The following is a 13,196-nucleotide window of genomic DNA, read 5'->3' on the forward strand; positions in this document are numbered from 1 at the left end:
CCCATTCTAGCCATGCCTCATATCCCTCTATTTCACTTCCTGTTTCAAAAGTGCTGATTTGGGGTATAAAGCTTTAAAAAAAAAAAGAATTTGATAATTCCGGCAGCTACTGTCTAAACTAAATACTGCCGTGATGAAACGCCATATCATGGATTATCAAGGAGTATTTTTGAAACAGTATGGAGCTCAAAGGCTTTCTCTCTTGCCGGTTATACCACAAGGTGGGTTCCTTTTTACTTCCTGCTTCTTCACACACATACTCTCCAGTACAGGTTAGCTCTGAGTGTTAGCGATGCTAATGTAAACACTGACCATATTACGTCCAAAACAGTCGGGCATTGTTTCTGATAGCAACGTTTCTGATAGGGCCGTGGGTGTAAAGCCAGCCTGCATTTCCAATATGACGTCATATCGGACGCAAACCTGGATCAGCTCCGTTGTAGCCCCGTTTTTAGAGATTTGGGTACGGAGGAAAAAAGAGAGGGCTTTATTTTCTGACGCTGCTTGAGTTCCCTGACACACCGGGGACACATGTTTATGTATACAAGTGCATTTTGCATGATAGGTCCCCTTTAACTTTCCTTTTCGCTGATCCCACTGGGATTTGAATATTTGAAGCACCCTTGATGGAAAGTTGCATAAACACAACAATCAAATGAATACAAAGTGCTGCTGATGTATTGAAAACACATAGGTGTTCCCCAGTTTCACTAAACAGTAAAAGCCACTGATCACATGAAATGTTAATTGGACATACTGTTGCCACGTGTTTCTTACATGATTGAAATTAACCTGGTGACACAGAGGCCTCGTCTTTAGTTGCTAATTAGTCAGCTTATATGTCTATAATTCAACATTTACCCCTTGCGGACAGGTCGCTCACCTCCTGGCTGTTTTCATGCTGTCGTCAGCAGTGCTGATGTCACTGGTTCTGTCGTTTTCCCTCCGTTTCCATTCAACACTTTCTGTGCTCCCCCTCTGTGTTGTCCAATCACAAACAGGGTCAGTTAAAAACCAATACAAAAAAAATACAACACTGTCGACTCAAGTTATTCTAACTTATTGTCCGCCTCCTGACTCTACACTGAATGAATGCATGCTTCTACCAAACTATCCCTCATCATTCATCAGCCATTCACCAACTGGCTCTCCAGCAGTTCCTGTTTGCGCTCCCAGTCGGCCAGCGAGCGCACGATGGTGTCCTGAGGCTCGGAGCTGGAGGAGACCTCCCCTCGGGTTGGAGAGGTCAGGGCGGAGGAGCGGGGAGTCAGAGGCGCCACCGTCTCCTCCAGTATCCTACGCTCCTGTGTGATAAGATAAGAACTTTATTGATCCCGCACTTGGAATATATACTTGTTTCAGCAGCTTGAGAGTCAAAAGCAAAAGTAAGAGATTGAGTGATAAATGAAAATGAAACGAGATAAAAAAACTACACAAAATACAGATATCATGTGCATTTACCCATCATTCATTTATGATGCATGATGGGTAATTGCACAGGAACATGTTGGCAATATTTGTCATACAAAACAAATGGTGTGTAGCATTGTACTAGACATTTTAAAAACAACACATAATATAACATATATTACTCATAGATAACAGTATGGGAAAGGTGGAAGAGTTATCAGATAAACATCCATACAATTATTGGATACATTTTTGAGACAGCAAATACTTTTCCTTAAAATAAAAACACAAAAAAATATATAAACATTTCACACACATCTTGCCATCAAGCATCCACACACACACACACACACACACACACACACACACACACACACACACACACACACACACACACACACACACACACACACACACACACACACACACACACACACACACACACACACACACACACACACACACACACACACACACACACACACACACACACACACACACACACACACACACACACACACACACACACACACACACACACACACACACACACACACACACACACACACACACACCTCCTCGTGGTACTTCCTCCCCTCCTCTGCCACCTCCCTCTGGGCTTTCTCCCACTCCTCCTTCAGCTTCTCCTGCTCACGCCGGTACTTTTCCTGTTACCATGGCAACAGACACATTACATATATACTGCACACAGCCTCAACATAGACTGAACTGTCCGCAGGAGGATATTTTGGCAGAAAAATATGTTCCATGAGCTGAAATATCTGGAATCAAAAGGATTCGAATAATTTTCTCTCCTAGTGCATTCTGTTTACTTTAAACCAAGAAGGGACTAGACTATATAACATGTTCATTTAAGATCCCCTCAGAATATACTTTGGATATAAGCCTTGTCTTAGAGACATATATGAATGCATTGGTTAGCTTCTCCTCTGTTATAGCTAATCACTTGCTTAGATCTGATATCTGTGTGTCAGGAATACAAAGCAAACACAAAAGACCAGAAGCAGGCACTGCGGAGGAAAAGTAGAGCATGCGGAGGGTCCTACACAATTTGTCTCAAAAGCTTCAATATGATTAAAGTTGTTCCTTCATGTACATTAATATAACAATCACTGACATTAAAGATTAACCACAAAGTACTCTTTTTAGACTTGTGTAGGAGCTCCAAAAGGAGACAAACATTTCAATATTAAAGATTTTGAGAAAAAGCAAATCAAGCTAGACAGATGACAGATAAAGATCGATGCACAGAGACGACACAGAATCAACCGGGGGGGGGGGGGAGGGGGAAAGCTCATCAATGCACCACATTCATCCATCTCATCTCAAACAGTCAAACAGACAAACGAGAAATCTGTACTCGGTTATTTAATTACAAAGATGTTACTGCAGATGAGTACAGTGCATCATAGATTCTAATGAATCCTTTAAATGTTTAAACTCTGTGGACCTGAGATGCAGCTCTGATTGGCTGAGGAGAGAGAGGGTGATTTGGGCAGCAGCAACAGCAGCAACCTTGGACAGAGTCATTATCTGTGTGTGTGTGTGTGTGTGTGTGTGTGTGTGTGTGTGTGTGTGTGTCTGTGTCTGTGTCTGTGTCTGTGTGTGTGTGTGTGTGTGTGTGTGTGTGTGTGTGTGTGTGTGTGTGTGTGTGTGTGTGTGTGTGTGTGTGTGCATGTGCATGAGATGGAAACAGTGAGCAGAGGTTCCTCCGCTGCACAAAACTGCCCTCTAGTGGTCAATGTGTGCATTGCAATGGTTGGGGTGTGCCTCGACAGAAGGGTATGCTTAATATAAAAACAAACATGAAGGCAAGCTTTGCAAGTAGCAATGACATGTGATTTATCCATCTGATTCTGAGATGAGCTGGCTGCCACACAGCAGCTTCAAGTGCCACTGCATGATGTAAAGAATGCAGTAAAGTGTCCCAGTAAGTGGCCAAATATAGGCTTAAAACATTGAAAACGTTTTAGTAGTAACTGTGTAACTGTTTTAGCAACAGTTGTCAACATCCATTAATTACCCAATCAATACTTAATGGCGATTATGACTGGCTTATGCATTGACTCATGCATCAAATCTGCCTTGCATGCTAAAAACAATATGCAAAAAACATCCTTAACCTAGAGCATCTTTAACCCAAAGAGTGAGTGGATTGTCCATTGAGACGATGCATTGTGAATTAGAAGCCAGTTCATATACTGGAGTTTCTATTATAATCTATACCAGAAAACTATTTGCTGCAGTATATTTTATTTAACAGAGTTACATTAAATATTTTGTCAAAACATTATCCTTTTATGAGTTAGCAACATGTCATAGCCTAATGTAAGGAGCAGCTGCTTGATGCTACAAAGCAAATTATCAAAATATTCTATTTGTGATTATCTTTTTTCCTATAGGCTGAGAGTTTTAGAAATAGTTTGTTCACTCAGTTGCTAAAACACATTGGATATTCATAAATAAAAGTCTGCTTTGCACTTATCCCTCACAGTGCCTTGTGTTACGCTCTATGCTCCATGGCACCCCCTAACCTTCGGACTCATGCTCCATGCTGTGCTCTCAGCTCCTGTGTGTACCTGCAGCATGCGCTCCTGCTCTTGCTGCCACCTTTCCTGACGCTTTCGCTCCTCATCCGGGTCCCAAGACCAGCGGTCCCCCCGCCTGACCTGGGGCAACCCCGGCCCTGACACCTGATAGACCCCAACACACACACACACATGCAAAAATACACACACCACACATGTATTCATGCACACAATCACAACCAACCACCATTCACACACAACCAAACACACTCACCCAAGCACGAAGCCAACGAGAGACCATCAGATAGATATGGCACACACACACGGATAAACACACAGATCGTCACCAATGTGCACACACATCCACCACAGGAAAAGAAGAAGGGAAGGGAGGAGACAGAAATAGTTTGTCTACCACAACAGCACTACTCCAATGCTAGCCAAAGGATTCCTACTAAAGGAGAGAGAAGACAGAGAAAGAGAGAGGTGAGCTCAAATGAAAACAGAAGCAGTCTCGGCCGTTTTCTACAGCATCCTCATCTGGCATGCTACACCAACAGCTCTGTGTGCCCTGGGATATGCGGACGAGCTTTGCAATATGACAGTGTCCATAAAACTGCACTTAAAACTAACGCCTGATCTCACATTTTTATGAAGAACTAAGTGGCAGGGAGTCTTCTTTTATAGTATACAGTGTTCCCCACAGATTTGAAATATACTTGGGGGGGTGTTGGTAGCGGGGGGGGTTGAGGTGACGTGCAACAACATTAACATTAACCTTTAGGTTGATCGCTTGTTAGCAGGGCCCATAGTGATAGCCCTATAGTTTAAATCTACTACCCATAAATAAACATATGGACATGGGTTACTATTTTTTTTAATAATTTTTTTTTATAAATGGTAAATGTATTTAGGAACCTATCAATGTGATTTTAAGTGGGGATGGACCTCAAATTCTGTAGGGGGGTCCGGGGGCAAGCTCCCCCGGTAAGATTTTTTTTTAAGTGTTGGAGTTAAATGCATCAATCTGGTGCATTTTGAGGGGAAAATAAAGAGACTAAACACGATTTATGATCTGTATGACAGTGGCCATGTCGGCAGAACACATCATGTAGACAGCCAGTCACCCTGTGTGAGGCAGACCACTTAACAGGCCAGTCCGGGAATGGGTACAGGAGGCGTAGAGCGAGGGATCATTGTCCACTAGTTAATCGATCGCAGATGGCGTCATGGCCGCGGACGAAAAAAAACAAACAAAACTAAATGGGTCGCGAAATATACTTGGGCGGCCGTTAATATACGCCCAAGTATAGTCTATGTGTGGGAAACCCTGGTATATATTCCTTGGTTTACTTGATGTTAATACTTAGAATACCTTTTCTATAAGATACTTTGTTGGTTTTTTATTAATCTCACCTTCAGATGTATATAATGTTTTCAGAAATAGCTTTCACTCTGTGTACATTTACTCAGTTAAACTACACTACTGTATTAACCCTTGTGTTGTGTTCGAAAGCTGTTACCGTTCATGGTGTTCGCGGGTCAATTCTGACCCATGATTTATCTCAGTCCAAAACTCACAAAAAAAAATGACTATCATCCAATATTGTTTTAACTACATCATAACTAAGTTCTAATGCATTCATAACCGTACAATCCTGTTGTAATTTAATGTTATGGCCCAAAACACATTACACCACATATTGCACACGTGCATGTGTGTGTTCAGGTTCAAGTGTTAGTGTACATATTCTTTGAGAAAGGTGGAGTTCCTGTGGGGGGGAGGCGGGCAGAGGGAGGGGAGACGAGGTGCATGTTGCGAAAAATTATTGTTACAGTGGATGAAGGGGGTGGGGGTATCTAAAGTCAAAGATGAATCTTGATTGGGCCAAATTTGACCCCGAGTCACCCACAACAATTCTGCTGGGTCTCCCCAGACCCCAACACCAAATTATACACTTTTTTTAGAGACCTTCAGACTTGGCTAAAATTGTCCAAATCATATTTGTAGTGTTTCTATATCTGTTGTGGAGGATATCATGAAGCCTTGTTCCGATAAAAAGAACTAGAGCGTAGTTATTATATCATTTGAACTTGAAACGGGTCACCCGAACACAACATAAGGGTTAATGAGATAAGCCAGATGAGAAGCAGTAAAAGGTTTCTTTCATAGTCTGACCACAAAATATTATGCGGCCAGGTGATGGTTTTCACTCACATTTCCACGCAGATCCTTCTCCATGTCTTCTGTAAAGAAAGTGTGACAGGGAACATTATTTAGAATACATTTAATAAATGAAGTCTTGAAACAGGGGATCACACGATGCCTTTAGATGTGTCAAATACTGAGGTGAATGACAACATGCCAGGGAGTTAAGATGCTGAAGAGAGAAAATACATAAAGAGAGCAGTCCACCAAAAGCAACACATTGCATCTTAATCCAGCCCATAAGGAGATGAAGAAATACATCTCTACATGTCTGCATGTATCTGGGCTTTATGTTTGAATGGGATCAGCTAGTTATACAGGTAGACCTTATGTAGCTTTGGGTGGAAAACAGTCATGCCAAGCCAATGAGGCAAACATAGAAGTGAAAAGATAGGTAGGTCACCCATGATGATTCTTACTAATTGTAGGTCACCTGTTTAATTTGTATTCAACATGATGACACACTTAAATACACAATCATAAATAAGAACTTGAGGATTTGTACACCATATTCTTTCAAACACATGAGTGGAAGAGCACATCACTGATCATCCACAGACTGGAAATGAGTGATGAACAAGAGATGGGACTGGAGGGCTTTGTCTAGCCCTTGAAGAAACGGCAGGGAAACCCCGTGGGACGGAAACATGAGCTCCACCGATGAATGAAGAGTTTACCTGGTGGAACGAAGAAGTCCCAGCGTAACTTAGGATTGCTGTCTGTCAGCGAAGACCTGACACTGTTTGCAAACTCTATAGCGATATAAACAAATGTGTGGGTGAAAGGAAGGGAGGAAAGGAAGGGAGGGAGGAAAGGAAGGGAGGAGAAGAGGGGAGTGATGAGGGATAGACAGATGTCAAAACCAGGAGTTGGTATGGACATCAGAGACATTTGGGAAAGCTTTTACCAATTTACTACCTAGAATGTAAATAACAGCAGCCCGGAGGAGTTTTAAATTAAAGAGAATAAGAATTATATTTTTAAGTTTATATTTATTGAATGAAACAGGAAGGGAAAAGGTCTGCCAGATCACCTTTTCTCACATTAAAATTAATTAGAAATATTATTTTGTTAATATCTTTTATCCTTTGATTTGATATGATCAAAATATGAGATAATATGAAGGCTTCAATGGGGATGATGTTTCAATTGAAAAAATTATCTTTAGTCTAACGTCAGAATAAACAACCAATAACAACAATCGCTATCTAAAAAGTAATAGATAACCTCTTTATAGTTTTTTTTTGTTTGATCTCGGGTCAAATGGCAGCCAAGCTGTCCTCCCTGCTGGACAATGTGTCCCACCCCCTCCAGGACACCCTGTCCTCACTGTGCAGCTCCTTCAGCGACAGGCTGCTGTAACTTGCTGCTGATAAATACCAACCACCTATGTGCAATATGTGCTAGATGTGCTAGATGTGCAATATATATAGATGCCTCTAATAACTGTGTAATATATACCTGGCTGGTAAATCCTAAGAACTGTTACAGCATGCGTATTTTTTTTAAATGATGTAACTTTTTAATTTTTAATTATATTTTTTATTAAATCATAACTTAGTACTTTAAAAAAAAAATGTATGTCACATATTTAACATATGTAACATTAAGCTGTCTGTGGCTCTTTTTCCTGCTGTAACTACGCAAATGTCCCCTCCGTGGGACTAATAAAGGTATTCTGATTCTGAAATAAGGTTGTGTACCAGTCTACATTGAGAAAAACGAATAGGGGAATTTAGAGCCAATCAAAGATCTTAGTCTGTTTACACAGGAGTTTATGCAGGTTGAACACAGAATTATAAAAAAAACCTTTACTCTTGATTTAAATATCATTGGATACAAGATAATAGAAAGAGTCTTGGCGCATTTCCACTGCAGGGCCTCGCACGGCTTAGTACGGTATAGTTAGGCCTTGGTAGAACAGGCTCACTTTATGCTGCGTTTCCATTAAAGTTTAGGAACTGGGGTAGTAACTATAGTAACGCAGTGTAGGCGGAGCCGTAACGTCAGCTATAGGGGTAGTGGTGGTCTAATGGATAGTGAGGTGGGCTGAAGATCAGAAGGTTGCGAGTTCAAATCCCACCTGGAACACCACCATTAGTGTGACCTTGAATAAGCGACTTAGCCCTTAGTCACTCCAGGGAGAATGTCCCTGTAATCGGTAAGTCGCTTTGGATAAAAGCGTCACCTTCAATGCGAAACACAAAACCAACATCAGCTGTTAGCCCTCACAGCTCCTCATATCTGTTCAGAAACTGGACAAAAGTTAAACCACAGACTGTCTGTGTCATGGCGAATACAGTCGCTGGTTTATTTATGTCTGTAGGCCGTTAGTGTGGACGGTCGTAGCATATACAACGTTAGCTTAGCCGATCTCCATTCAGTAAACACACATTTTAAAAGGGTTTTCGTCTGCAGACTTGTCAAAGCATTACTTCATGGTTTTTACTAACCGGTGTCAGTATGTTGTTACTTCGGCATCATTTTGAAACGTGTATTACAATTAAATCACGGTAAAAATATGTTCATTTTGTTGTAGTTGCTAGCGGTTCTCTCACTAGTTTAGCATACTCAGCCCTGTTGTTGGCCCGGAAAGAACCTTGATTTTGGAGAGCCAGAACAACTGTGAAAAAGTACCCACTAGCCGGAACTACGCTTAGTGGAAACGCAACCAAAAAACGGGCCGGGCACGGCACGCTTAAACCGCGCTGTCGTGGAAATGCGCCAGCATAGGCTCTAAAGCAAAAGAGGAAATAAGCCAGCAAGGAGGATATGCTAATCAAACTCAGGAGATGCATGGGAGAAGAAGCTGCTGGCTCTGTTGGAATGAGAAGTGTTCACTGACCTCCTGCAGTTTCCCTCGGCGGGTGATATTCAAATGACTCAGGTGCGGCTAGGCTCGGTACGTTTCCCCTTCTCTGTGACGCCTCCAGGGAACTTGGCACAATTGTCTGCAGGGAGAGTCAAAGATTATACGTTGAATGGCTGGTTAATTGGTCGTTTGTATTATTTTGGTTAGCAGCCTCACCTGTAAAATGATTGGCTGACTATGCTTTGTGCTGACTCCTGACGGGACGAGGATGGAGACGTTTTGGCCAGATGGTTCAGTTTGTTGTTCTTGTTTGGCTTCTGAAAACACATATTTTATCACTGATGTTATCATAAAAAACCCCCAGAAAAAGCAGACACTGAAGAAACCACAAGGGGTCAGTGTAGCAACATGCTGTTCAGACCTGCAGGAGGCGCTTGTTGAGCTGCAGCATTTGACTTCTCCTCTGCAGCAGCCTGACTTCCTGTCTTCTCAAAGCTTTCTTCTGGCTTCTGCAGCTCCTGTTAAGGGGCACAGAGGATTTCAAAGATGAATTATATATCCATCCCGAGTTCAAGTAGAGAGTATCACAAACTAGCCTGAGATCAAGAAGCTTATCAGCAGATACCAGGGCTAGTGTTGGAAGACTGTGTTTAAATAAGTCAAAACTAGTTTCTAACGTTTCAAATGATTTCTGTAAGAAGCTAAAGGGAATGAGTGCAGTACGATTTCTGACAGCCAGGAGAGTAGCAGGTTCATTATAGGGTCTTTATAGCCCACTGATCATAATGGGTTCATAATTATTTTTCAGATTTGTGTAATCATCTATAAAAAAAATCCTGACCGATGGGAGTGATGTGGGCCGGCTTGGTTGCGTCAAATTTTCAATGACTTTCTGTTCTTGTGCATCCTTAGAAGCCGGTTCTGTGCTACTTTGTTCCTCCCTGGCTTTCGTGGCCACTGGGCTTCCTCCTCTGGTCGAGGTGTGTGTTTGTGAGGCTGCTGACGAGGGAACATCTACAGTGCTGCTGCTCGTGATGGAAGGAGACGGCTGGAACTGAGGAGGGGATTCCCGTCCTTGCCTCTCAGGAGTGGTGAAAACGTCACCACTTCCTACGTCGCCGTTAACCCGGAGCAAAGCATCAGCCTAAATAACAGAGAACAGGTTTTAATATTTTATAACTGCACTGCAGAGTTCACTGATATGCTCAAATCATAAAAGGTGATCTAAGAAATGTCCAGACAGTACCTTGACCTGGACTTGAACTCTATTCACAAAAATCTATTTAATGATACATTTCAAATAGGTGTTATTTGACATACACCAGTCCTGTGAAACATTTTGTATTTGCTCACTTATTCTAATAAATGTCCAGTCCAAGATGTGGGAATGAGTCGTTAAATATTCTGGTCAAATGGATATTGTTGCAATTTAGTTTCATTTGAAGATATTTTGGAACACTTTGTAATACAAAATAAGTGTATATGATCATATTTTGATCTGTGTAAGATATAAAAAGGTCTAAATGTAGGTATTTTCCGGTCCTTACTTGCAATAAAACGTAGGAACATTTAGTTTCTAGATATGAAACATCTGTAGGAAACATTGACCGCTACAACCAGGCTGCTCTAGCTCACACTACGTTCAAAGGTAAACTAGATGAATTGATGGCAAACAAAGAAATTAAAATAAACCCAGTGCCCTCATTTGTGTTCATTATCAGGCTTTCATCTCGGTCCGTTATTAGCTATTCATCCAGCTCACAACACCGTGCTGCCTCAGAGACAAAGAGGCAGTAATGTATGTGCGAGGAGCTCCTAGTGAGCGGTAACTTAAGACACAGTGGTGCAGTTGGGTGAATGCAGGCTCTCAGTCCCCCCCCCCCGCCTCCGCTTCCACCTTCTCATCCCTCTCCGAGCAGCCTGTGTGGGCCCTCTTTGTCCGCTGGGAGCCCACTTCACATTGAGAGGGCCCTACTTGTCAACTTCTTAAGTCAATAGGAAACAGAGGGCTCCATTGAAGCTGGGCTCCGCTCAGACTCCTGACAGGACATTCCAGAAAAGCGCTGTGCTCCATGTAGTCTGGTAATAATCTGCCCCTCCCTCCCCACCACGCCAAAACACAAGATCTCATTTTCAATATTCCCATTAGGAAATATTTGCAGAAGAAAAGGAAATGGATCCTGTCGAGAGCACTTTGAGCTAAATTGAAACATTACATGCTTCTTCTCTGAGGGGAAGTCTTGTGTTTTCCTAGAAACCAGCCGGCTCATCACCATGGCCGTCCGGTGGCATTCAGTGTGTCTGCCAAGAGGGGGGGGATTTGCCCTCCAGCCTGTGAGGAGTGTGAAGTTACTCCATGTAAAGTGGTCAGGACCTCAAACATACCCACTGGAGCACTGCTGTGGTTAGGGATGTCACAAGAACCAATACCTTGGTACAAAGTAGGGCTGTGCGATTATGGCAAAAATCATAATCACGATTATTTTGGTCAATAATTGATATCACGATTATTAAAAACGATTATCCCTTTACTTTGAAAACACCCATTTATTGAATTTTTTTTTTTTGAACAATATGTTTTTAACAGTTGATTACCTTGAACTTTAAGTATAATTCAACCGAAAGACCAATACATTTTTTTTTTTTTACATTTTTCTTTTTTTTTTAAATAAAAATTATTAAAAAATAAAATAAATTACATTTTCTTTTTTTTTTGTTAAATAAAAATTATTAAAAAAATAAAATAAATTACATTTTCTTTTTTTTTTTTTTAAATAAAAATTATAATCGTTTTATTTTGATTAGGTTGTTTTCGTAATCGTTGCAAGCCAAAATCGTAATCGAGATTAAAATACGATTAATTGCACAGCCCTAGTACAAAGTCGATTCCAAAATTCTGAAATGTTATGGTTCTTACTTTTGACCCGTAGTACAGTCAGGGCTTGAGACTAAGGTTGTCCTGCTTATTATAGTAAATATATTTGTGATCAAATAAACTCACTATCTGTGTCCGGATGTTCCTTTTGATGAAAGCTTTAAGAAACTTCAATAAATATAGCTGGTTAAAAGAGATGTTTTTCAGAACAATTTATAATGGATATTGGATAGGGAATTATGACCTCATAAACTTCTCAACAAAAAACTGTATGTACAGAATAATACATTAGTATATGTTAAGGTACATGGCTTGTATTGTTTTTTAATTTTTTTTACTGTGGTTTGGAGCATTTTGGAATCTCATTGGTATCATTTACAAAATGTCTGCTATCATGGTATCACTCGTTTTTGTCTTAACCCTTATGTTGTGTTCGGGTCTCCCGTGACCCGTCTCAAGTTAAAATGATATAATAACTACGCTCTAGTTTTTGTATCGGAACGAGGCTTCATGATATCCTCCACAGCAGCTATAGAAACACTACAAAAGTGATTTTGACAATTTTAGCCAAGTCTGAAGGTCTCTAAAATGTGTATAATTCGGTGTTCGCGTCTGGGGAGACCTAGCAGAATTGTTTTGGGTGACTCGGGGGTCAAATTTGGCCCAATCAAGATTCACCTTTGACTTTAGACACCCCTCCCCGACCCCCTTCATCCACTGTAACAATTATTTTTTGCAACCTGGTCCGCGAACACCATGAACGGTAACAGCTTTCGAACACAACACAAGGGTTAAACTAATCATAATCAAATCATTGCATGTTTGTATGAAGAGACATATGAATGAATAAGAACAATATTTAAGTAAATAAGTACTTTACACGGCAGGAGTAGTGGGTCGACCACCAAACACTTGAAAAAGCAACAACCCGCATTTTGAGGATGCTTGAAAGCATATTTACATCTATTGAGGTAATCATGATTTATTCTGAGTCGGTCTCACCTTGCTGGGCCATGGTTCCCCCACTGAGGGTCGGGGCTGGAAGTAAGGCTTGGGCGTCAGCAAAGGCACCGGTTTGGGCGACAGGGTTCTGTTGGACGGCGGCTCAGACGAGCGGGAGCGGATCTGAGGCCGCTGGTGAGAGGGCTCCTTGGGAAACTCCTCCACCCGCGCCTCCAGTGTAGACGTGAACTTAGGAGCCGGGGCCGACTGCTGTCGAAGATACCTCAGGGGCCCGTGGGGGTCAACGTCAAAGGGGTCAGGGGTCATCGGGGAGAGGGAGATAGGGAAGGATGAGATGGGTAAAGAGGGATCAGCAGATATACTGCGGTCCAGGATATT

The 13,196-nt window shown here is 41.7% G+C and overlaps 1 protein-coding gene across 7 annotated transcripts in view; it reads right to left on the reverse strand.

Moving 5' to 3' along the window:
• The window catches only part of limch1b (LIM and calponin homology domains 1b), a 38,427-nt gene that overhangs the window by 6,978 nt on the left and 18,253 nt on the right, over positions 1-13,196 (reverse strand). For 4 of the 7 annotated variants that reach the window (XM_079669331.1, XM_079669326.1, XM_079669328.1 and 1 more), the window contains 11 exons: positions 12,858-13,196; positions 9,822-10,124; positions 9,402-9,498; positions 9,197-9,297; positions 9,014-9,119; positions 6,846-6,920; positions 6,178-6,206; positions 4,011-4,124; positions 1,986-2,078; positions 1,140-1,304; positions 884-978 (listed from right to left, as the gene is read on the reverse strand). The exon at positions 12,858-13,196 is cut by the window's right edge and continues 133 nt beyond it. In XM_079669331.1, coding sequence (XP_079525457.1) covers positions 884-978; positions 1,140-1,304; positions 1,986-2,078; positions 4,011-4,124; positions 6,178-6,206; positions 6,846-6,920; positions 9,014-9,119; positions 9,197-9,297; positions 9,402-9,498; positions 9,822-10,124; positions 12,858-13,196 — 1,517 coding nt within the window. The remainder of the gene's footprint in view (positions 1-883; positions 979-1,139; positions 1,305-1,985; positions 2,079-4,010; positions 4,125-6,177; positions 6,207-6,845; positions 6,921-9,013; positions 9,120-9,196; positions 9,298-9,401; positions 9,499-9,821; positions 10,125-12,857) is intronic. The other 3 variants (XM_079669327.1, XM_079669329.1, XM_079669330.1) reach the window with 3 other exon arrangements.

Source organism: Notothenia rossii, assembly GCF_949606895.1.
Source record: "Notothenia rossii genome assembly, chromosome: 3".
Lineage (NCBI taxonomy): Eukaryota > Metazoa > Chordata > Actinopteri > Perciformes > Nototheniidae > Notothenia > Notothenia rossii.